The following is a 25,711-nucleotide window of genomic DNA, read 5'->3' as shown; positions in this document are numbered from 1 at the left end:
AAAAGTTTATGGTAACCAAGACTTAAGAAAGTTTTGTTTTACCAAATGACAAATCTATTTAATTTACTGAACTTAAAATTTCCAGCTGCCACGTTGGAATCTACACACATCTCTGGATCATCTCAAACCTCTGGATCACTGCTCTGGTGGTTTAACCACTCTAATAAAAGGAATGTGCAGAAATGAGTCAGTAGTTTGAAATGTTTAGATTATAAACAAGAAGGAACCTACATCTACCTTCCACAACTTCTCACATTGCTTCACTTGGGTCGGTGATGCCTGTCTCTGGTTTTGAGGCTCCGGGGGAATCCGATCAGCCCAATGTGACTCCTCCACAGATGGGTAGGACAGGTAGTCACTGCAGGATTGTAGTTTATGAGGCGATTTGCTCCTTCTCCCACTAATGTTTACTGTGCTTCTAGAGCGTAACCCTCAGGTTTTCAATACCATCCCGAAAACTCCTCACTTGGGCCAGTGATCCTGGGAAACCAGTGGGAATGTTTTACCTTGGGCGCAAAGGAAGTCTCACAAATAGCAATTGGATGCAGAGCGGAGAATCTGATCGGGTGACTGCAGGTGAACGATAACTAGTGGCCAGTTGTGAGTAATTTAGGATTGGAAAACCCGGCTGATCTTCCTCTTCCACACCGGGGTGGAGGACCCAACTGTAACATTTAAAATGCACCCTCATGTAGAGGAAACATTCAGCAGAGGTTCCAGTATGAATCCGTACAGAACACCACTAGCCATGGCCCATCGTCCAGAATACTCCCCATCGACCAGTACCCTCCGGATGCAAGATAATTCCGGAGTGTTTTAACGCATTACATAATAACTATTATCCTCCTGCGCCTTACTGGCGCATCGAACAGCACCTTGCCGTTTTTTAGCATCTGACTGTTTTACGAGGCCGAGTTGCTAGTTCGATGCTCAACCCAGCACGGACGGAAAGCGTGCAAGGAGCTGGCCGGACTCGAACCTAGAATACTCGCCTCGACGTCTGGTGTGGATGCCACGACGCCACTGGCCGGCTATGTTTTCATGTATTGGTTTAAAATAATGCCACTGGCATCGATCTCTATGGAGATGTTTGAGTCTATATCGTCTCTGGTTCTGTACCATTTTCAACAGGAGCAGCTTTGAGTGCTGTTTCTATTCTCAGAGGTGGATGGTAACGATACATGACTGATACCTATGCACCCAGAAGATCACAGAACCTGCCACCTCCTCACAAAGATAAAAACATCCCGTGCCTTCCATGTATGTCAATATCCCTGAGGATCTAACCTGGTCCCAGCATATTGATGCAGCGTATCGAAGAAGGCAAGATAGCAGCTATATTTCATTAGGAGTTTGAGGAGATTTGCTTTGACACCTAAAACACTCAAAAACTTCTGGAGATGCACTGTGATGAGTGTCCTGACTGGCTGCATCACTGTTGGAAATGTTAATATGTGGGGGTGGCAGTGGGGAGGCTACTGCACAGGATCAAAGTAAGCTGCAGAGAGTTGTAAAATTAGTCAGCTCCATCAGGGGTACTAGCCTCCATCTTCAAGGAGTGGTGCCTCAGAAAAGCGTTATCCATCATCAAGGACCTCCATCACCCAGACCATGCCCCCTTCTCATTGTTACCATCGGGAAGGAGGTACAGAAGCCTGAAGGCACACACTCAGCGATTCAGGAACAGCTTCTTCCTCTCTGCCATCAGATTTCTAAATGGACATTGAACCCATGAACACTACCTATTTTCTAAAAATTTCTGTTTTTGCTCTACTTATCTTAACTATTTAATATACGTATACATACTTAATGAAATTCAGATTTTTTTCTCTGTTTATCATGCATTATCATGCTGCAATGACAACAAATTTCACGACATATGCCGGTGATATTAAACCTGATTGTGATTCTAAAAGTGGACAGAGACAGTGATCAGACATAGTGCAGTCACCCAGGCTGAACATAATCCTTAAAAGCACATATCGTATAATGTATTCATCGTTCCACGATCTTCCTGAGGCACGGGCATCAGTCAGTGGATCATTACCATTTATCACTCCTGCTTTACAACCCGTTACCATGGCAATCAGATTAGTACTATGTAAATAAGAAGCACCATCACAGAGACAGCATCCATCACCATTTGTGCGCACGACAACGAACACAAACCTTCAGGGATAACACCACCGCTTGCAACAAACTGGAAGCAAACACCATTAAATGAACAGCCTTGTAATTCTGAAGTACGTAATCTTCATTAAATTTAAGCAATTTCTACCAACAAAAAAAATTAAAAGATTTATGAGGACTGATGTTTGTAAACTAATAATTGGAAGGTGTTCAAGAGCCATTTGTCAAGGATCATCCAAACTGCACAGTATAATTATACTTCCAATAGTTGCATTTGAAAGCTTAGAACCAATTCCTCTTTATGGTTGTATCTGAGTTTCAGTCTATTCATAATAGACTTTTATTATTCATGCACTGGGATGTTGCCTTTGTTTCTTGGGAGCGTGTTTTATTGCCCATTACTAACTGCTCAGCCCACTGAGTTACTCCAGCAGACTGTAAACTCAAAAGATTCTGCAGATGCTGGGAAATGCTGAGCAACACACACGAAATGCTGCAGGGGCCCAGCAGGTCAGGCAGCATCTGTGGAAGTGAATATACAGTCGATGTTTCGGGCCGAGACGCTTTTTCAGGGCCGGAAAGGAAGGGGGAGGGCGCCAGAATAGAAAGGAGGTAGGAGGGGAAGGGGGATCGCTAGAGGGTGACAGGTGAAGCCAGGCTGAGTAGGAAAGGTAAAGGGCTGGAGAAAAAGGAATCTGACAGGGGAGGAGAGTGGAGCATAAGAAGGAACACTCAGGGGAGGTGAGAGGCAAATGAGGAGGGGAGGTAAGAATAGGGAATAGAAGAGAGGGAATGGGGGAATTACAGGAAGGAGAAATCTCTTCTATTCCCCACTCTGGCCTCTTGCCTCTTCTCCTCACCTGCTTATCACCTCTTCCTGGTGCCCATCCTCCTTCCCTTTCTCCCATAATCCACTCTACTCTCCCATCAGATTCCTTCTTCTCCAGATCTTTACCTTTTCCACCAGCCTGGCTTCGCCTATCATCTTCCAACTATCCTCCTTCCCCTCCCCCCACCTTTCTTTTTATTCTGGCGCTTTCCTCCTTTCTTTCTAACCCGAAACATTGATTGTTTATTCACTTCCGCAGATGCTGTCTGACCTGCTGAGACCTTCCAGCATTTTGTTTGTGTTGCTCCATCAAATTGTTTCTTGTTTCCACCATTTCCTTTTTTTTCATTTTGGAATTTCAGCATCTGCAGTTTTTGAATTTCTTTCACTTACAAATCAGATAAACATGCCTTTCCACATAAGGATTTATAAACATGTATACTCAGGTCCCGCACTTTAAAATTGGGCATTTAGTCTATATTGATTCACACAATTTTTTTTTCTGCCAAAGTGTATCTTTTTTATAGGCATCCGTTAGTCTCGTGAGACCAGGGCGCAGGCCTGGGTAAGGTTTTTGGAAGACTAGCAGTTGCCCGTTCTGCAAGTCTCCCCTCTCCACGCCACCGATGTTGTCCAAGGGAAGGGCATTAGGACCCATACAGCTTGACACCAGTGTTGTCGCAGAGCAATGTATGGTTAAGTGCCTTGCTCAAGGACACGCACTCTGCCTCAGCCAAGGCTCAAACTAGTGACCTTCAGATCACTAGACCGACACCTTAACTATTTGGCCACACGCCAACACAAAGTGTATCACATTCACACTATTACATTTCAGCTGCTATTTGCCTATGGCTGTCCTTCCACAGCTCAAAGATGTATCCATAAGTTACCTGGCTAGTGTAAAATACCCTTCAGCGCAGGGGTTCCCAACCTAGGGTCCAAGGATCCCTTGGTTACCCGCAGGGGTCCATGGTATAAAGAAAAGGTTGGGAACCCCTGCTTCAATGTAAAGACACAGAAAAACAACTCAATAGGAAGATGTAGGGAGAGGTAGAAGGGTGCTGATGGGATTTATTTCTCTGCTGAATCAGCGCTGAGCGAATGATTGAACGTCCTGCCGCTGTGTTATCAGCGTTGTACAGAATTGAAGGACGCTCTTCTCGTAGTTCCTAAGCTGACCATCGTGCCTATGTTAATTTCATATCCCTCTGTGCCCTGCTCATTCAGGTACCTATTCAGACACTTTTTAAATGTTGCTACTGTTCTCTGCTTCCACCAACTCTTCTGCTAGTTCATACCAGATATCAGCTACACTGTGAAGGAAATATTTACCTCCCAAATCTCCTATAAACTTCTGCCCTCTCAATTTAGTTCTATGCACTCGACAGCCCTACCATAGAAAAACAGACTCTGTTTACCTTACTCATGCCTTGCATGATTTTGTGTACATATATCATATCACCTCCCAGTCTTTGTAGTAAGTTAGTTTATCTCCATTGATGATAGATTACTCCAAGAGAATCTGCCTGCAAATTCTGCTGTAGTAATACTGGGAGAGGCTGAAATGACAGAAGCAGACTCAACGGGCCAAATGGCCTAATTCTGCTCTTAATAAGCCCTGGCCACTCCCTCAGCTCTCACAAGTTTGCTGGTTGATGCAGAATAAGATGAATTAATTTGTAATTGCCATACGCACCGAGATTCGTACAGTGTAAAACTTTGTCTGCAGTCCAGACAGATCAGTCCAAACACAAGTACAATGCAGGAAGTACAAAACCTGCAGGAGATGGTGAGTGAGCTAAAAGGTTGCCAGAGAATCAGGCTAAAGAAAGGGCCTCTCCTCTATCCAAATCAAAATGACTTTCTGTTCAACACACAGCATAACCTCTTTGCTTTGAGATGCTCCCAGCAGCTGACATGTGTTGGCAGCCTGTGGACTGCCTGAAGGAGAATTTCTGAGCTGCCATCCTGCAGGTCAACAAGACCCAGAGAACAAAAGTTCTATTTACACAGTCCCTTGGCTGAGACTCTATCCTCGTTCATAAAACCTCCACAGCAATTATCATTGCAGTGCAGAGCAGCAGAACCAAGAAATTCCTTTACCTTTGGGACGTGGGCTCAGGGTCTTGTGAATCTTCCTCCGGGATTGAATGTGCCATCACCTGATCTTAGTGTGGAGGATCTCGACAGGATAAAGCTCAGCAGCCAGTTCACTTTTGTGTTGCTGTTTGTTACACTGAACTCTTCCACTGTCATCTCCATTGCATCAGGTTATTGGTGCACTACCCATGTATCCCACAGCAAAGCATCTCCTACAGTGGTGTGGTCTCTGGTACAGGGGACGTCTACAAGGGCAGCTTTGGACAGAATGATCTGCCGCACACCAAATAATTATTCTTTTTAAATTCCGTTTGTTCGTTAATGTGCCATGTCTTATGACGTGGTGATCATGGTCTTTCCATAACCGTGATTGTTCTTGGCAAGTTTTTCTACAGAAGTGGTTTGCCATTGCCTTCTTCTGGGCATTGTCTTTACAAGACGGGTGACCCCAGCCATTATCAATACTCTTCAGAGATTGTCTGCCTGGCTTCAGTGGTTGCATAACCAGGACTGGTGATCTGCACCAGCTGCTCATACGACCATCCACCACCTGCTCCCAAGGCTTCACGTGACCCTGATCTGGGTTGGGGGGCTAAGCAGGTGCTACACCTTGCCCAAGGGTGACCTGCAGGCTAGTGGAGGGAAGGAGCACCTTACACCTCCTTTGGTGGAGATGTATCCCCGCCCCATCACCCAATTTCTTTGCCTTGATGTTATGATCCAACTTGTCTTGCGTTGGCCAGTGACTGGAGCTAGGTGCTGCTTTTTGTGGGTGAGATACATCTTGAAGCAATGTGCAGGGGTCAGGAGTGTAGCAGGGATTGAAAGCCGGCTGAGATAAAGTCCATTGTCCCCATTGCAGCTTGCTAAGGAAGGGCCATGGTAGTGTGTGGGTGACAGACTTAGCTAAATAGGCACGAGTCATTGAAATTTAGTTATGAGCTGAATTAACTCTTGCAAATTACCCAGATTACAGACACCCTCTGTGGTTTGCAGATTGCATCTGAGAGAAGCTGTGGTGAGGAAAAGATCTGAAACTGAATGGCAGATGGCTTCAGCATGGGAGGACCCATTCAGCTCACCAAGCCCATACTGATCCAACGTATGGGGAGTCCAGCCAGTCTCACCCCACCGCAGACCCAACAAAACCCTGCAACGGGTATTCGAAACGAGCTGCTAGAGGGAGTGGTCGAGGCAGCTGCTATAGTGTCATTTAAGAAGCACTTATAATCATAGTCATAGCCTTGGATAAGCACATGGAAGGGCAGGTCTTGGAGGGACGTGGGCTGAATGCAGAAAATTGGGACTAGCTGGCAGACACTGTGGCCGTCACGGATTTGTTCAGCCAAAGAGCCTGCTTCTGTTCTGTGACTCTGAGACACCATGATTCTCTGAAATTCCTTCCCTTCAAATACTTATCCAGCTTCCTTGAAAACAATGCAGCCGAATCTCCCTACACTACTGCTCTGGTGGTCAATTCCCTCATGTTAGTCTTGGTTCTTTTGTCAATCTCCATTCTACGTCCTCTGTTCTTGACCCCTCCGCCAATGGAAACAACTTCCCTCTACCTACTCTATCTTTAAATGATTTTATATACATCTAGAAATCTTGTCTTTTCCAAGAAGAACAATTCCAACTTCTCTATGCTATCCACATCACTAAAATCCCCAAATCCTGGAATCACTTTAGAGGAGGAGAAGATGGTGGTGCGACAGCTGCGCGTGCAGCCACTTCGGTGGTGATGTCTGTTATCTGTCAAGTAGGGGACCGTGCACAATTCTGATTTGATGGAGACAGACGTGAGAGTACGGAGGAACATCTGGAAAATTTCTGAAAAGCCCGCTTCGCTGCTGCTGCTACTGTGTGGTAACCGGAATCTCTGGAGCAGAAGGCCCCAAAATCCTCGGCTTTGTGTGTTTCAGCGGCCGGGGCGAGGTCAAAGGCGCTCGGGAGGCTGTATTGGAGAGGCTGGTCGAAAGCTCACAGTTTTTGGACGCATGGACTCAGTGTCGGCTGTGGTCGGCTACTTCCAAGGCATTGGCAAGTTGATGGTGCCTGGAGGTTTATGGCAAAGAGTTTCTCCCTTTTGCTGCCTGCTATCAGGGACTCGGGAGTCAATCGACTCGGGGACTTTTGAGACTTTATTTACCGTGCCCATGGTTTGTTCTTCATCAAGTTATGGTATTGTGTTGCACTGCTGTAACTATATGTTATAATTATGTGGTTCTGTCAGTGTTAGTCTTTGGTTTGTCCTGTTTTCTGTGATATCACTCCAGAGAGACATTGTATCATTTCTTAATGCATGTATGCATTTCTAAATGACAATAAAAGAGGACTGAGTCTTCTCATAATCTAAAAAAAAAATTCTCTTTTGCACCATCTTAAAAACTTGTACATTTTCCCACGTTCAGTACTAGAGGGCATTTACATTTTCCCATTGACAAACTCCACACATTCCATCACTCCAAACCCAAATCTGAAGCCACCCATCCTCGCTCCAACCCAATGCTCCATGTTGCAGCCGACTGACTGAACAAGAACACAATGGGAAACTCAGCCAAATTTCTAATGGGACTGAGAGCTTGTCAATGCTAATATTCATTAGCAGCAAGTCTGGTATTTACAGCAGTACCCACATAGCTACACCACACCAAAAGCATTCCTTCTGCGTGACATAACCTTGTACTGGGCTGCCTTCAAATCTTTCCACCGGTTAGTATAAGGTCATAGAGCAATGGCAGAACCATGTAATCAGCATCCATAATAGGAGGCTTCAAAGCCCAATGTGATCACATGGCTTCTTGAAAGAGCGACCTTTCAGTCCCTTTTCAAACCAGGTTGGCTGAGAGTTGAGTTATCCCTGATGCTGTTCCCTACCATTTCAAATTCGATGTTTAGGTTGGATTATACAACATCAAATTTCTCCCTTTTTTATATATCGACACTTCCAGAAGGAAAATCCTTTCCTTCAGTTACTTCTAAGGTAGGGACATGTTTGGCACAACTTTGTGGGCCGAAGGGCCTGTATTGTGCTGTAGGTTTTCTATGTTTCCATGTAACTTGCCACAGATCTGAATGGTCATTTGAGCATACACTCAGAGCCTGTACTAAACAGGATTAAAATGACACAAACAAAATGCTGGAGGAACTCGGCAGGCCAGGCAGCAACTACAGGAAAGAGTAAACAGTCAACGTTTCGGGCCGAGACCCTTCATCAGTCCCGAAGAAGGATCTCGGCCTGAAACCTCGACTATTTACTCTTTTCCATAGATGCTGCCTGGGCCTGCTGAGTTCCTCCAGCAGTTTGGGTGTGTGTTGCTTTGGATTTCCAGCACCTGCAGAATTTTTGCATGTTTAGGATTAAAATTAATTATTTTATGGGATATCCTATTAAGAAAAAAACCACTTCGCCATATAATTTGCAAAACAAAACAATTAAGTATTTCTGTTTGGGACTGTCAGTAACTCCCGTGCAGGTGTGTACACATCCACCTCAGAGCCCTCAGTAAAGCAGGAATTTGAAGCCTTGAGAGAACCACTTGACACAGAGTAGGACCCCATGATTTGCAGCAAGCAGCTGAAGCTTGGCAGGTAGCATTGCTGCAACTGTGTCTGAAGTTTGAGGCCTTGAATCCAATTTCAGAGCAATTACAGCCTCAATGCCCCAGTGTAGGATTTACTGAGCAGAGACAGTCCCTGTGTTGAACTGAGGGTTGGCCATGCTGTCAGTCTGAAGCAAAGCACTTCCCAGCATTAGCCAGGATTTTATACTGTGTGAGAAATTCAGCATTCAGAACACTGCCATTGTTGCTGAGTATTTTAAGTAGGCTCCCAACTAGATCAGAGGAGAGCAATGGAGACTGATTTCAGCTCCTGGCCCATTGTTGGGGCAGCCTGGTAGCGTAGTGGTTAGCACGGCGCTTTACGGTACAGGTGACCGCCCGCCCGCTGCTGTCTGTAAGGAGTTTGCTCGTTCTTCCCGCAACCACGTGGGTCTCAACCAGGTGCTCCAGTTTCCTCCCACAGTTCAAAGACATACTGGTCGGCACGTTAATTGGTAGTCTCGGATTAAATCAGGGGATTGCTGGACGGTGCAGCTCGAAGGGCTGGAGAGCCTATTCCGCACTGTATCTCAATCAATAAATAAATAAACAAACAAACACTTTAATTGTAGAAACATAGAAAAACCTACAGCACAATACAGGCCCTTCGGCCCACAAAGCTGTGCCGAACATGTGCTTACCTTAGAAATTACCTAGGGTTACCCATAGCCCTCTATTTTTCTAAGCTCCATAATTGTGATGAGGATTTCCCCCTCAACCATCCTTTCAGGCACTGGGCCCCAGATTCTCACTATTTTATCCAATATCTACCCTTGACCAACAGCATTAGAGAGGGCCATCATCATTCAGTGCACTTGCTGTGCTCAAATTAGAGGCCGCATTTTCTTCGTGGTCCCAGCAACCACACATCAGCTGTGTCTGAGCTACTGAAATGGAAGCCCCCTCCAACCAGCCCACTTCCACCCTCCCCTCCACACCTTCCCAGCCAACTTCACAACTTGGAGAAGTGAACAGTTTCCTTCAGTTGCATCTGTAGAGAAGGGAGATGGCATGCAGGAGGGAGGAAAGCAAGTGGAAAAACAAAAAAAATATTTATTTAGCAAAACGCAGCTATTCGTAACAAGAATAGTTTATTTTGTGTTTGGTGAGGGGATCCTGGAGGGCTCGCAGCGCCAGTTTATTACATATTACTAACTGCATTCATTATCCTTGAGGTAATTTTCCCACCCAATAGTTTATTGAAGGGGCAGGGCCTGGGTCTGAGAACGAGGAACGACTCAAGGCTGGGCCAGATTGTAAAGGTCGGTGCCAGAGGCGAGGGACGGGCCAGTGTTCAGCTCATTGCCCTGCGAGGTTCACTCGTCTCTGAACTGAACTGAGGCTGTGGCCTGCAACTAACGGGCTCCTGGACTAGCTGCAGTGACGACAGCCCTCATGGCTGTGGGCTCACCTTCGTGAACTTCAGCTCGGAATCTTATCTGCTGACTTTTACTGTTTTTTTCTCTGCATGCACATTGGGTGTTTAAAGGATCCTTTAGGGTTTCTTTGTTTCGTGACTGCCTGTAAGGAGACAAATCTCAAGGTTGTATAATGTATACATACTTAGATAATAAGTGTACTTTGAACTTAATTTTCCAGTGCTGGGCTTTGTTTTTCACTGCAGTTCTTGACTTTGGAAAGGGAACGTTTTAGTGCAAGGAGCCCATTCTGTGAGTACGTAAACACAAGGAATTCTGCAGATGCTGGAAATTCAAGCAACACACATCAAAGTTACTGGTTGCTGCAGCGGGCCAGGCAGCATCTCTAGGAAGAGGTACAGTCGATGTTTTGGGCCGAGACCCTTCATCAGGACTAACTGAAAGAAGAGCTAGTAAGAGATTTGAAAGTGGGAGGGGGAGGGGAAGGGGGAGATCCAAAATGATAGGAGAAGACAGGAGGGGGAGGGATGGAGCCAAGAGCTGGACAGGTGATTGGCAAAGGGGATATGAGAGGATCATGGGACAGGAGGCCTAGGGAGAAGGAAAAGGGGGAGAGGGGGAAAACCAGAGGATGGGCAAGGGGTATAGTCAGAGGGAGGAAAAAGGAGAGTGAGAGAAAGAATGTGTGTATATAATAAATAATGGATGGGGTATTAGAGGGAGGTGGGGCCTTAGCGGAAGTTAGAGAAGTCGATGGTCATGCCATCAGGTTGGAGGCTACCCAGACGGAATATAAGGTGTTGTTCCTCCAACCTGAGTGTGGCTTCATCTTTACAGTAGAGGAGGCCGTGGTAGCCTCCAACCTGATGGCATGAACATTGACTTCTCAAACTTCCGCTAATGCCCCACCTCCCCCTTGTACCCCATTCGTTATTTATTTATATACACATATTCTTTCTCTCTCTCTCCTTTTTCTCCCTCTGTCCCTCTGACTATACCCCTTGCCCCCTCCTCCTTTTCTTTCTCCCTAGGCCTCCCGGCCCATGATCCTCTCATATCCCTTTTGCCAATAACCTGTCCAGCTCTAGGCTCCATCCCTCCCCCTCCTGCCTTTTCCTATCATTTTGGATCTTCCCCCTCCCCCTCCCACTTTCAAATCTCTTACTAGCTCTTCCTTCAGTTAGTCCTGATGAAGGGTCTCGGCCTGAAACATCCACTGTACCTCTTCCTAGAGATGCTGCCTGGCCTGCTGCGTTCACCATTCTGTGAGTATTTCCTCGCAGACCTCTATAAGCAGGCGCCAATATTCATCATGAACTTGCAAACCGTGACTCTTGAAGTCTTCAATATTCAAACAGCAGTCAGCACAGAACACAAAGCCCATAAATCAGATCAGCTGTTGGAATCAAAGCCCCAGTTCTACCTCTGCTCTGACAAGTCCTTGATGTATTACTTCGCTTTGTGTTCACTCTCCCTTCCTTGGGAGCAGCTGCCGGCCTCTCCTCACATTCAACATACATTACTGGTGACGGAGAATCTCACTCCTGCTGTTGGGACTTTGCTGTGCACACACCAGCACCCACTGTTTCCCTGCAATGGTGAGCACAATTCCACCACGGTTCATTGACTGCACAGCATTCTGGGGCTGCGTGGGCAGAAATAACTATATCATCTCCTTCACAAGCTCAGGAGTCAACAGGCGTTCGCAGTTCGACTTTGTACTGCTGTATTTCAACCTGGGCTCAGGAAGCTGTCTGCGTGGCTTTACCAAATATCAATCTCTTTCAGTGCTGTGCAACAGCCAAACTGTAAATATTAAGTGACATCTCTACAGAGAATTGCAAGCACAATTTATGGAAAGTGATAAACTTCTTGGCTGAAGGCTGCAGAAGTCATGCATACCTGGTTGCCCTGCTGACGCTCGCGATCAGAGCTGGACGAGGAAACGCGTCACGCCTGAAGAAGCGTTAAGGCTAATGATATTTTCCCGATATCAGTGCCAAACTGAAGAAGTAAAGTGGAGGATGGTGGATGGCAGTCATCCACCTGACTGCTTTGTTCGAAATAGCGACAGAAGAAGACCGCGCAGGCTGAAGCAATTCGCTGCGGCAGCTCAGTGAGGGCTAGAGTCACATGTCGACAATTCCTTCCCTCACACGGGTACTGCTCCACCCACAGAGGGAAAGAAAGGAAAATGGAACATAATATATTGCAATGCCTTATAGAACCCACTGGGAACATACTGACTCCCTCACATATTCCAGACGCTCACATAACTCTGATGTTGCACGTTGCCTCAAAATAGTCCAGTCTTCTGACAGTGAATAAACCTCAACACAGACAGCAAATGAGAAATAGACATTCTGCAATAACTCTCCACTAAAATGTTGATTTTCTAACAAGTGGAGGGGGTGAGGATTAGGAAAGACACCAAATGGGAATGGGACGAGATGTCAGGGCTGTACATGCAGGCTCCTCCCAGCTAACAGGAGTCACCTGCCACTCGTTTCCAACTCATCACCTGCAGCCTATTTAAACCCAGCTCTCAACCACAGTCCTGTTCACCCAGCCGGCCTCAGCCAGTTGCTCCTGGCCCTCAGTTACCCTGTTGCCTGTGGTGCTTAGTATCTCTTCTCCCTTGTTTTGTGGCCCCTCGTGGCTTGTCATTTTACAGTTTATTGGTAAAGTGGCATTTAGTGTTAAATCACCTCTGCTGCTCTGCTTTTGTGTCAAGCCACTTCTACATTTCCTGATACACGAAGGCTGGCAAGGTCAAGTAATGACTTTACAGCCCTGTCAAGTCAAGTAGGGTGCCGTGCACAATCCTGATTTGATGGAGACAGACCTGAGAGAACGGAGGAACATCTGGAGAAACTTCTGAAATGGCTTTTTCATTGCTGCTGTTACTGTGTGATCAAGAATCTCTGGAGGGGAAGGCCCCGAATCCTCGGCTTTGCTTGTTGCTCGGTGGCCGGGACGGGGTCAAAGGGCTCGGCAGAGATGGTGCTTGGTACTCAATGTCGGAGGCTCGAAGTTTTCGGACGGACTCAGAGTTGGCTGTGGTCGGGTGCTTCCAACGCATCGGCAGTTGTCAATGCCTGGAGGTTTATGGCAGAGAAGAGTTTCCCCCTTCTGCCACCTGCTATCGGGGACTATCAGGAGTCGATCGGAACTTTGAGACTTTCTTTTTACTGTTCCCATGGTCTGCTCTTTATCAAATTATGGTATTGCTTTGCACTGCTGTAACTATATGTTATAATTATGTGGTCCTGTCAGTGTTAGTCTTTGGTTTGTCCTGTTTTTTTTTGTGTGATATCACTCTGGAGGAACATTGTATCATTTCTTAATACATGCATGCATTTCTGAATGACAATAAACGAGGACTGAGTGTCCTCATAATCTAATCCACAGCCCGGCCTGTTGCCAGCAGCACTGGCCAATGTTTTGTCTGGGCATTGCGCCGGCACAGTTTGAGTCCAATTGAAATTGGACAGAGCCCCCGGCACACAAACAAAATGAGATCATGCTATGTAACTTGCAGAAGTGATGATGAGACTGATGGGACAGTTACCAGAGGAAACAGATTAACGGTAATTGTCAATGAACCAGAAGATGTCTTTTTCATGGTCTGCAAAGTGCTGTCTGAAAGAGTGCAGACAGCAGGTTTGTCTGAACTTTCACTAGGTCATTGGATAAATAATTGAAAGAGACAGAATTAAATGCGATGTGGGGGGGGTGGGGGAAGGGAGTGTGATAATTTTGTAGCGACGAGCAATCTGCTGGGAGAACTCAGCAGGTCGAGCAGCCTCTGTAGGAGGGCAGAAGTCATCAAAACCTTGCAGCACGTCGCTTTGTCGGCTCGTTCAAAGGTCCAACATAGGCACCAAGGGCCGAACCGCCTGCTCTGCACAGCTTCAGGACCACAATCCGGTTTTAATCGAGTGCAGCTGGAGGGCGCGTCCAACTGCCAACTGGTTGGGTTAAACTCTTTATCTTGCACTGCCTTCTGCCACCACGACAGGCAGTGGTTGGGCACACGGCGAGAGACCAGGGCCACCGTGGGGAAGGCAACGGTCCCCCCCCCCCGCCAACAGCCTGACCTCTTGCACTGGGTCCCCTCAGGCCAACTCATCACTGAGGGCAGGGGATGGGTCACCGCTCATGTTTACTCAGCCTGCCCCAAGATCTCCGGATAGACTTTCAAGGTCCCACCGGAGCTGAGGGCTTACCGCTCAGGCTGTCTAACGTAATTTGCAGAAGTCGTGATGGAACTGTTGGGATGGTCCGTTACCAGAGGACACAGAATTTGTGGGAATTGTCAATCTATTCGTCTCCTCGGTCTTACTTATCTTGTCGAAAGTGGGTGGAAATCCCCAGGGCAGTGAGAGTGGTGTGCACAAACCTCAAACCAGGTACTGCTAAATTACATCCTCCAACCCTGCCCCAGCTTTCTAGTGATCGCCCTATCCACAGTGAAGGCGACACATCCCGTTTTCCCTCCACCTCTCCCTTTATAATTCCGCAGCTCAGACTGCAGACAGAGCACCAGCAGCGGCACTCTGAAGGAGGCAGAAAATCTGCAGGTTCTCACTGCAATGTAGAGACCTAGAGTGATTAAGAGTGTATGCAATAACAAGAGGGAAGTGTCTCAGGGAGACGTCTCTCTTTCCTTCAGCTCCTGTAAGACTCACCTTCCTGTGACCAAACTGATCCATGATCACGCCCAACTTCTTGGTGGTTATAGGCTGCTGCTGGGCGGCGACGGCTGGGTTGGGGTCTCGCCAGTTGATGGATATGCGGTGGTGCCAGTACCCCTTACTCTTCTGAACGTGAGCCTCTGGGACACTTGGATCAAAATAGTGCACCTCACAACCCGCTCTGGCCATTTCCTCTTCAAAATGTTGGTCTCCGCTCCCCAGTCTGAAGCAAAAAGTGAAAAGCTGAATAAGCTATTTGCCCCGAGTGATGCTGTGAAGTTAGAATCATCACTAAACCAATCACTGCAGAGAAATAATGGCCCAGTCATTCCCTGAACACATCGCATCCCCTGCAGAATGCTACCGGCTGCAGACACTGGAACGGCAGAGATATAGTCTTCAACATTTCATTTGACGCTCACAGTTCCAGTTTTCATTCAAAACTCACACTGTTGTATTTTAAGAAACAAAACTACCTCTCAAATTCCGTTCCCTTTCCTTCAGCAGTCTGGACTGACTGCACCATTAGGGACACTGACTTCTAGTTGTCAAAGTAACTGAGGGTGAGGTAAAAGACGTAATGGCAGTGTCAGAGTCCATGCCCGTCTCCTGGTGAATATTGTGGAGCACAGGAACAGGCTCACGATGTTGTAACAAAACCAATTAACCAGCTGATTAAATACCTAACTAAACGAATCCCTTCTACCTACACAATGTCCATATCACTCCATTCCCCGCCCCCCGAATATTCATGTGCCTGCCTAAGAGCCTTTTAAATGCCCCTGTCACATTCACACCCCCCCCCCCACCATCCCTGGCACACACCACTATTTTGCATAAAATCCTTGCCATTTAAGAGACTACTAGACAGGTATGTGGAGGAATTTAAGGTGGGGTGTTATATGGGAGGCAGGGTTTGAGGGTCGGCACAACAGTGTGGGCCGAAGGGCCTGTACTGTGCTGTACTATTCTATGTTCTATGTTCAATGTTCGTATTCCCTCTCTTGCCTTAAATGCACGCTCTCTAATATTAGACATTTCGACCCTGGGAAAATGATACCATCTGTTTTTCTCTATCTATAGCCCCAATAATTTTATAAATTTCCATCAGGTGTCCTCCCAACCGCCACTGCTCCAGAAAAAACAACTCTAGTTTGTCCACACGTATAATGCTGGAGGAACTCAGCAGGCCAGGCAGCATCTATAGAAAAGAGTAAACAGTCGACGTTTCGGGCAGAGATCTTTCATCAGGACTGGAGAAAAATTGCTGAGGTGTCAGAGTTAGGAGGTGGGGGGGGTGGAGAGGAGAGAGAAACACAAGGTGGCAGGTGAAACTGGGAGAGGGAGGGCTGAAGTAAAGAACTGGGGAGTTATTTGGTGAAAGAGATACAGGGCTGGAGAAGGGGGGATAGGATAGGAGAGGACAGAAGGCTATGGAAGAAAGAAAGGGGGAGGAGCACCAGAGGGAGGCGATAGGTAGGCAAGGAGATAAGGTGAGAGGGAAAATGGGATGAGGAATGGTGAGTGGGAGGAGCACAACCGGATGTTTGAGAAGTCGATGTTCATGCCATCAGGTTGGAGGCTACCCAGACAGAATATAAGGTGTTGTTCCTCCATCCTGAGTGTGGTCTCATTGCGACAGTAGAGGAGGCCATGAATTGACATATCACAATGGGAATTGGATGTGGAATTAAAATGGGTGGCCACAGGGAGATCTCACTTCTTCTGGCAGACGGAACGTAGGTGCTCGGTGAAGCGGTCTCCCAATCTACATCGGGTCTCACCGGCCACACCAGGAGCAAGGGATATGGTAAATGACTCCAACAGACTCACAGGTGAAGTCTCGCCTCACCTGGAAGGACTGTTTGGGGGCCCTGAATCGTAGTGAGGGAGGAGGTGCTGGGGCAGATGTAGCACTTGTTCTGCTTGCAAGGATAAGTGCCAGGAGGGAGATCAGTGGGGAGGGACAAACAGACAAGGGAGTCCCTGCGGGAGTTCCAGCATCTGCAGATTTTCTCTTGTTTGTGACTGGTTTGTCCAGCCTCTCCTTATAGCACGTGCACCCTAATCCAGGCAGCATCCTGGTAAACCTCTTCTGCATCCCTTCCAAAGACTCCACAATCTTCCTGTAATGCAACGATCACAATTGAATGTAATTTAACTTCCAGACTCTTGAACTCAAAGCCATATGCCATGTTTTTTACCGCCTTATCGACTTGTGAATCTACTTGGACAAACCTCAAGATCCCTCTGTACTACAGCACTGTCCCTTTACATTGTGTCCCCAGGACAGCATGGTACCGTAGTGGTTAGCACATTGCTTTGCAGTATCAGTGACCCAGGTTCAATTCCCACCGATGTCTATAAGGAACTTGTACGTTGCCCTGTGAATGCATGGGTTTCCTCCGGGTGCTCCGGTTTCCTCCCACAGTCCAAAGACGTACCAGTTGGCAGGTTAATTGGTCATTATAAATTGTCTCGTGATTAGGCCGGGGTTAAATCGGGGGTTGCTGAATGGCGAGGCTCAAAGGACTGGAAAGGTCTATTCCACACTGTATCTCAATAAATACATTAAATATATTTGATTCATCCTTCTGCCAATGTCACTAAAAAAAGATTATTTCTTAAAGAGAAGGCTATTTCATCCACGGAGTCTCTGCCGACCCTCAGAACATTCCAGTCAGATCCAATCCCCCATGTTCCCCTTTAACCCACTTTGCTTATAGAACCTTCACCTCCACCCAGCCCCTCCAATTCTGCTACCACCCGCCTAAACTAAGTACGGTTTGCTGTGGATAATTAACCAGGCACGGCTTTGGGATGTGGGAAGATACCAGAGCACAGTTAACCTCATGCCTGCACCTCCAGGGGTTGGGACTGACCCTCCATCAGTGCAGCATTCCCACCAGCCGCATCACTTTGCCGCTCACTGGCAACTGCAGCCTATGGATAGCCACATAACGAAGAAAACAGAACTTGCCTTTATACAGAGCTCCCTTTCCTCCTTTAAGCCTTTCCCTAAAACCTACCCTCAGGGTGAAGAGCAACACTGATATTCCGCAGAGATGATGGCATAAATATTGATTACTCCTTCCAGCAAAGATTTCCCCAAACCTCCTCTTCTATTCTCCACCCTGGTCTCTTACCTCTTCCCACCTGCCTATCACCTTCCCCTGGGTCCCCTCCGCCTTCCCTTTCTCCTATGGTCCACTCTCCTCTCCTATCAGATTCCTTCCTCTCCAGCCCTTCATCTTTCCTACGCACCTGGCTTCACCCATCATCTTCTAGTTGGCCCTCATTCCACCCACCTCACCTTTTTATTCTGGTTTCTTTCCCCTCCCCTTCCAGTCCTGAAAACGGATCTCGGCCTGAAACGTCAACTGTTTATTCACCTCCACCGATGCTGCCTGACCTGCTGAGTTCCTCCAGCATCTTGGGTGTGTTGCTTCGAACAAGACTTTGCTCACCTGCACCAAACACTATTTACATGACTGTTCCATAGGTGTTCTGTGTGGTAACATTCTTATGAAATGCTTTGTAATAGTTTAGCAATGTTAAAGGCCCTGTGTAGACGAGGGTTACTGTTGTGGCGAGTTCTTGACCTCCACATGTACCGAAGTGCCTCCTAGTCAAAGGAGTCCATTGTCATAACTTGGTGCCCCAAGCAGGCTGCCCGAGTGAATGAATAGTGAGGAAAATCAACACATTTGAGTTCTGAAGAAGAGTCTATAACTGCTTCTCTTTCCACAGATGTTGCCCTACCTGCTGAGTTTTTCCAGCATTTTCTGTTTGTATATCCGATTATCAGTTTCGGTCTTACTGCTAAAGGTTACTTGTTGACCAGGATACCAAGTGAGCAGACAGTTGCATCTCACAGACGCTAATCTCTTAGTTTAACAGCAGTCTCTAACCAGATGGCATGAATACTACTTTCTCAAACTTCCAATAACTGCTACCCCCCGTCCCTTTTTCCCTTTTGTTTTCCTCTCTCGTCCTGATCCAGCTGGCTCTCATCACCTCAACTCGTTTCCCTCAGTCCCCATTTACCCACCACACACACACTCCTCCCACTGATTCCTCTCCCCACCTCCTTCCCTTTATTTCAGGTTCCAATGTCCTCTCCTTATCAGATTCCATCACCTTCAACCCTTCCAGCGAACACCTCCAAACTTCTGAAATCACTCCCATTCTCCCTACTCCCTCTTATCACCCCCTCCACTCACTTGGATCCAGCTATCATCTACTAGCAAAATGCTGGAGGAACTCAGCATCTATGGAGGTAAATAAACAGCTCGTGTTTCAGACCAACACCCTTCTTCAGGATTGAAAAGGAAGGGGGAAGGATACCAAAATTAAAAAAAAGTGGGGGGAAGGGAAGGAGGATAGGTAGAAGGTGATAGGTGAAGCCAGGTGGGTATGAAAAGTAAAGGGCTGGAGAGGAAAGAATCTGATAGGAGAGGAGAGTGGACCACAGGAGAAGGAACAGGGGACCCAGAGGGAGATGATAGGCAGGTGAGAAGAGGTAAGAGGCCAGAATGGGGAATAGAAGGAAAAGGGAGGGGGAGGGAATTGTTTTTTTTTTACCAGAAGGAGAAATCGATACTCATGCCATCAGTTTGGAGGCTCCCCAACAGAATACAAGGTGTTGATCCTCAACCCTGCGGCTGGCCTCATCATGGCACAACAGAAATCCATGGACCAACATGTCGTAACGGGAACGGGATTTGGAATTAAGATGCTTGGTCACCGGGAAGTTCTGCTTTTGGTGGATGGAGAGGAAGTTCTCGACAAAGCGGTCCCTCAATTTCTAACGGGTCTCACCCCTGTAGAGGAGGCCACGTCGGGAGCACCGGACACAATAGACCACCCCAGCAAGATTTGCGGGTGAAGTGCTGCCTCGCCTGCAAGGGACCGTTTGGGGCCATGAACTGAGGTGAGGGAGGAGGTGTATGGGCTGCTGTAGCACTTAGGTTGCTTGAAGGAATAAGCACCAGGAGGGAGATTATTAGGGAATGGAGTCGTGGAGCGGGCAACCTCTGCAGAAAGCAGGGGAAGGGGGAAGTAAAGGTATGTTTGGTGCTAGGATCCCTTTGGAGATGGCAGAAGTTGTGGAGGATGATGTGTTGGATGCGGAAGCTGACAGAGTGGTAGGTAAGGACATGAGGATCTCCATCACTGTTAAGGCATCAGGAAGTTTGGGTGAGCACAGATGTCCAGGAAGAGGAGGAGATGCAGGTGAGAGCAGTATTAATGATGGAGGAATGGAAACCCCGTTCTTTGAAGGAGGAGGACATCTATATCTTCTACTAGCTTTTGCACCACCCCTTCCCACCACCTTTCTTCAGTGGCTTTTTCCCCCTCTTTCTTTCCCATCTGATGACGGTCACAACCTGAAATGTCCACTGTCTAGCTCCCTCCATAATACCTCCGCAGAATACCTCCAATGACTTTTTGTGTCCCTCTTAATTTAGCTGCATCATGTCAGCCCAAAGCAAGGATCTCAGCCCCTGAAGTCTGAATTAGACCAATAAACACCTGGTTCAGCCTGGAGAAGCAGGACATAGATTAACTACGATCTCACACCGTGCCTCCAGCATAGCGGTTAAGTCACTGATTTTCAGTTCAATAAAGTTCTTTGGAGGTGCCAATTCAAATGTCTAATTTAAAATAATTAAATAACTTTTAAGTTTAAAAGGTAGCATTGATAATGAGTGATTGATAATGGTCATTGATAATGACCATTGCAATAAAAAATCTGATTCACTATTGCAAGGAATGATGGAACACTGACAGAGCTGGTAGAGCTAGCGTGAGCCTGACCTCTGGTCATCTCTGTGTGGAGTTTGCACGTTCTCCCTTTGACCACATGGGTTTCCCCCGAGTGTTCTGGTTCCTAGCTGAGGGGTCAACTGGTCATTGCAGGCTGTCCTTCAGCACAGCTGAACGGTAGGAGAGTCAGGATGCAGAGACTGGGCACGGGAGAGAGGACGGGTTACAGAGCAACGTGAAGCAGATGAGACTAACGAAAATATCCCGAAGTTTGATGGGCCAAACGGCCCCTTTGCTATGTCATGAGAAATACGAGACACGTGAAAGGAATCTGCCCTAACCTGGTTTATATGTGACTCCAGGCACATCAACGACATTGAAGTGACATCGCTAAAGTCAGGTACAATACATGCTGGCCTCACCGGTGTTGACCACATCCAGTGGACCAATGGATAAAAGTAGCGAACATGGCCACCTCCTGTTGATTTGTTCCCCACTGATGTCTGACGCCATCACAGGGCAATCAAAGCATAGTGTGACCTGCCAAACAATACCAATGATCTCTTTAATTGCAGCATCTTCCTCTACTGGTACAATTTGGCTTGAAGTCCCGCACCCAAAAATGCTTGGAAAGGAATGAATGAGCCAAGAATTATTAAATGAGCCATCTATAAGAACACAAGAAATGGGAGCAGGAGTAGGCCATCTGGCCCATCGAGCCTGCTCCACCATTCAATAAGATCATGGCTGATCTCCACCTACCTGCCTTTACTCCATAATCCTTAATTCCCCTACTATGCAAGAATCTATCCAACTTTGTCTTAAATATATTTACTGAGGTAGCCTCCACTGCTTCATTGGGCAGAGAATTCCACAGATTCACCACGCTCTGGGAAAAGTAGTTCCTCCTCATCTCCGTCCTAAATCTACTCCCCCAAATCTTGAGGCTATGTCTGAAGCAGGTTAGGATTATTCACAGACAGAACTGTGAACATACGAGGTTGCCGAAATGTATAGTGAATTGGATTTAGAACGATTAGGTGGTAAATGGATTAACGTGACATCAAACTGACTTCCAGAACAGTTCCACTCACTTCATTAAACCAGGTCAGCTTCAAACAACTACATCCCCCAGATGGTATTGGGATTGACAACTGGCTTAACAAGGGGAAATCAACAAGGTGCTGATATAAGCAAAGGAATGATCATCACATCAAAAGCACGAACAGAAAGCTGGCAGAGGAAAGCCTGCAGATCATGCCCGAGCTCCAGCTCGCTGAGAATCACAGGGTCTGTTTCTCGACAATTATGGGTGTGCACCTCCTTGCAGCGTTGAACACTATCAGTGGACAACTACCAATCGGTTTTACTGATCCTCCACACATGGGAGGGCCACCTTGCGAGAGCAGATCCCACAGCCCTTGAGTTTGTAGTGGCTGCCCCGCATCAGCCATTGACATTACAGCAACCGTTCGCTCATGTGGAAGAATACAGCTGCCAAGTCCTTGGTACTCCCAACTTCATTTTTGTTTCTCAAACTACAACGCCTGTAAAAAGTATTCAACCCCTCCCCCCCCAGTAATTTCCACGTTCTATTGTTTTACAACATTGAATCACAGAGAAATTAATTTGGCTTTTTTTAATACTGATCAACAGAAAAAGGTTATTTCATGTCAACGCGAAAACAGATCTCTACAAGGCGATATAAATTAATTACAGATATACAACACAAAATAATTGATTGCATAAGTATTCACCCCCTTTAATATGATACACCAAATCTTCACTTGTGCGGCCAAATTATTTCGGAAATCACATACAGTGGTGCTAGAAAGACTGTGAACCCTGTAGAATTCTCTCTATTTCTGCACAGGTATGACCTAAAATGTGATCAAATCTTCATGCAAGTCCAAAAACTAGATAAAGAGAACCCAATTAGTTAAATGGAGACCTGTGTGCGTTCGAGGTGTTTCAGTTGATTGTTGTAAAAATACACCTGCATCTGGATGGTCCGACTGCTGGTGAGTCAGTTTCCTGGCAAAAACTACACCATGAAGACAAAAGAACACTCCAAGCAACTCTGTGAAAAGGTTATTGAAATGTACAGGTCAGGAGATGGATGTAAGAAAATTTCCAAGTCACTGAATATTCCTTGGAGTACAGTTAAGTCAATCAAGAAATGAAAAGATTATGGCACAGCTGTAAATCTGCCGAGAGCAGGCCGTCCTCAAAAACTGAGTGACTATGCAAGAAGGGGACTAGTGAGGGAGGTCACCAAGAGACCTATGACAAGTCTGGACAAGTCACAAGCTTCAGTGGTTGAGATGGGAGAGACTGTGCATACAACTGTTGCCTGGGTGATTCACCAGTCACAACTTTATGGGAGAGTGGCAAAGAGAAAGTCACTGTTTAAAAAAAACTCACATGAAATCTCAGCTAGAGTTTGCCAGAAGACATGTGGGAGACGCTGAGGTCAGCTGGAAGAAGGTTCTATGGTCTGATCAAACCAAAATTGAGCTTTTTGGCCATCAGACTCAACACTATGTTTGGTGTAAGCTAAACACTACACATCATCAAAAACACACCATCCTTATCGTGAAGCATGGTGGTGGCTGCATCATGTTGTGGGGATGCTTCACTGAAGCAGACCCTGGAAGACTTGTGAAGGTGGAGGGTAAAATGAATGCAGCAAAATACAGGGATGTCCTGGAGGAAAACCTGATGCAGCCTGCGAGAGGACTGTGACTTGGGAGATGATCTGATTTCCAGCAAGATAATGACCCCAAGCATAAAGCCCAAGCTACACAGGAATGGGTTAAAAACAACAAAGTTAATGTCCTGAAGTGGCCAAGTCAGAGTGCAGACCTCAATCCAATTAAGAATTTGAGGCTGGACTTGGAAAAGGGCTGTTCACTCATAATCCAAGTGCAAGCTGACAGAGCTTGAGTGGTCTTGTGAAGAAGAATGGGGAAACTTTGCAGTGTGCAGATGTGCAAAGCTGATAGAGACCTATCCTCACAGACTCAAGGCTGTAATTGCTGCCAAAGGTGCATCTTCTAAATACTGACTTGAAGGGGATGAATACTTATGCAATCAATTATTTTATGTTTTATATTTGTAATTAATTTAAATCACTTTGTGGAGATCTGTTTTCACTTTGACACAGAAGAGTCTTTTTTGTTGATCAGTGTTAAAAAAGCCAAATTAAATCCACTGAGATTCAATGTGATAAAACAATAGAACATGAAAACTTCCAAGGGAGTGGAATACTTTTTATAGGCAGTGTATGTGGAGTCACACTCATGCTCTCTCACTGTGTTGTCATTAAGAATTGTCTTGCTGTAATGCACATTTCAACAACTGGCCTTGTATTGCACCTTTAACATATTGAAGCATTCTCCACCCCCCACCCCCACCCCCGGGGCCTTGACAAAGATATTCACAAGAGCTTTATGCAGGAAGGAGGGGAGGCTGGGTGCAGGAGTTCCTGGACCTTGGGCAGCTGATAGCTCATTGTGCCTGTGGCAGCCCAGAGTGTCTCATCTCCTCAGGCTTGGTGCCGCTCTGCCCCCTTGGAGTCCAGCCTAAGACAATAAAACTTCATTCAGTTATTGGAAGATTAGGAATTTGTTATTTTTGGACCTTGGCCCCACTCTATCTCAACTGATCAGGATCAGTAAGGTAAACAACAGGAATTCTGCAGATGCTGGAAATTCAAGCAACACACATCAAAGTTGCTGGTGAACGCAGCAGGCCAGGCAGCATCTGTAGGAAGAGGTGCAGTCAACGTTTCAGACCGAGACCCTTCGTCAGGACTAACTGAAGGAAGAGTGAGTAAGGGATTTGAAAGTTGGAGGGGGAGGGGGAGATCCAAAATGATAGGAGAAGACAGGAGGGGGAGGGATAGAGCCAAGAGCTGGACAGGTGATAGGCAAAAGGGGATATGAGAGGATCATGGGACAGGAGGTCCGGGAAGAAAGACGGGGGGGGGGGGACCCAGAAGGTGGGCAAGAGGTATATTCAGAGGGACAGAGGGAGAAAAAGGAGAGTGAGAGAAAGAATGTGTGCATAAAAATAAGTAACAGATGGGGTACGAGGGGGAGGTGGGGCCTTAGCGGAAGTTAGAGAAGTCGATGTTCATGCCATCAGGTTGGAGGCTACCCAGACGGAATATAAGGTGTTGTTCCTCCAACCTGAGTGTGGCTTCATCTTTACAGTAGAGGAGGCCGTGGATAGACATGTCAGAATGGGAATGGGATGTGGAATTACAATGTGTGGCCACTGGGAGATCCTGCTTGCTCTGGTGGACAGAGCGTAGATGTTCAGCAAAGCGGTCTCCCAGTCTGCGTCGGGTCTCGCCAATATATAAAAGGCCACATCGGGAGCACCGGACGCAGTATATCACCCCAGCCGACTCACAGGTGAAGTGCCACCTCACCTGGAAGGACTGTTTGGGGCCCTGAATGGTGGTAAGGGAGGAAGTGTAAGGGCATGTGTAGCACTTGTTCCGCTTACACGGATAAGTGCCAGGAGGGAGTTCAGTGGGGAGGGATGGGGGGGACGAATGGACAAGGGAGTTGCGTAGGGAGCGATCCCTGCGGAATGCAGAGAGACGGGGGGAGGAAAAGATGTGCTTAGTGGTGGGATCCCGTTGGAGGTGGCGGAAGTTACGGAGAATAATATGTTGGACCCGGAGGCTGGTGGGGTGGTAGGTGAGGACCAGGGGAACCCTATTCCTAGTGGGGTGGCGGGAGGATGGAGTGAGAGCAGATGTACGTGAAATGGGGGAGATGCGTTTAAGAGCAGAGTTGATAGTGGAGGAAGGGAAGCCCCTTTCTTTAAAAAAGGAAGACATCTCCCTCGTCTTAGAATGAAAAGCCTCATCCTGAGAGCAGATGCGGCAGAGACGGAGGAATTGTGAGAAGGGGATGGCATTTTTGCAAGAGACAGGGTGAGAAGAGGAATAGTCCAGATAGCTGTGAGAGTCAGTAGGCTTATAGTAGACATCAGTGGATAAGCTGTCTCCAGAGACAGAGACAGAAAGATCTAGAAAGGGGAGGGAGGTGTCGGAAATGGACCAGGTAAACTTGAGGGCAGGGTGAAAGTTGGAGGCAAAGTTAATAAAATCAACGAGTTCTGCATGCGTGCAGGAAGCAGCGTCAATGCAGTCGTCGATGTAGCGAAGGAAAAGTGGGGGACAGATAC

The 25,711-nt window shown here is 46.9% G+C and overlaps 1 protein-coding gene across 1 annotated transcript in view; it reads right to left on the bottom strand.

Moving 5' to 3' along the window:
- mettl24 (methyltransferase like 24) overlaps window positions 1-25,711 on the bottom strand; it is a 109,062-nt gene that overhangs the window by 28,375 nt on the left and 54,976 nt on the right. The window contains exon 4 of the mRNA XM_063040769.1: window positions 14,732-14,960. Coding sequence (XP_062896839.1) covers window positions 14,732-14,960 — 229 coding nt within the window. The remainder of the gene's footprint in view (window positions 1-14,731; window positions 14,961-25,711) is intronic.

The sequence above is a fragment of the Mobula hypostoma genome, chromosome 2, assembly GCF_963921235.1.
Source record: "Mobula hypostoma chromosome 2, sMobHyp1.1, whole genome shotgun sequence".
NCBI classification, from domain to species: Eukaryota; Metazoa; Chordata; class Chondrichthyes; order Myliobatiformes; family Myliobatidae; genus Mobula; species Mobula hypostoma.
This window is presented reverse-complemented; position numbering and strand designations above follow the sequence as displayed.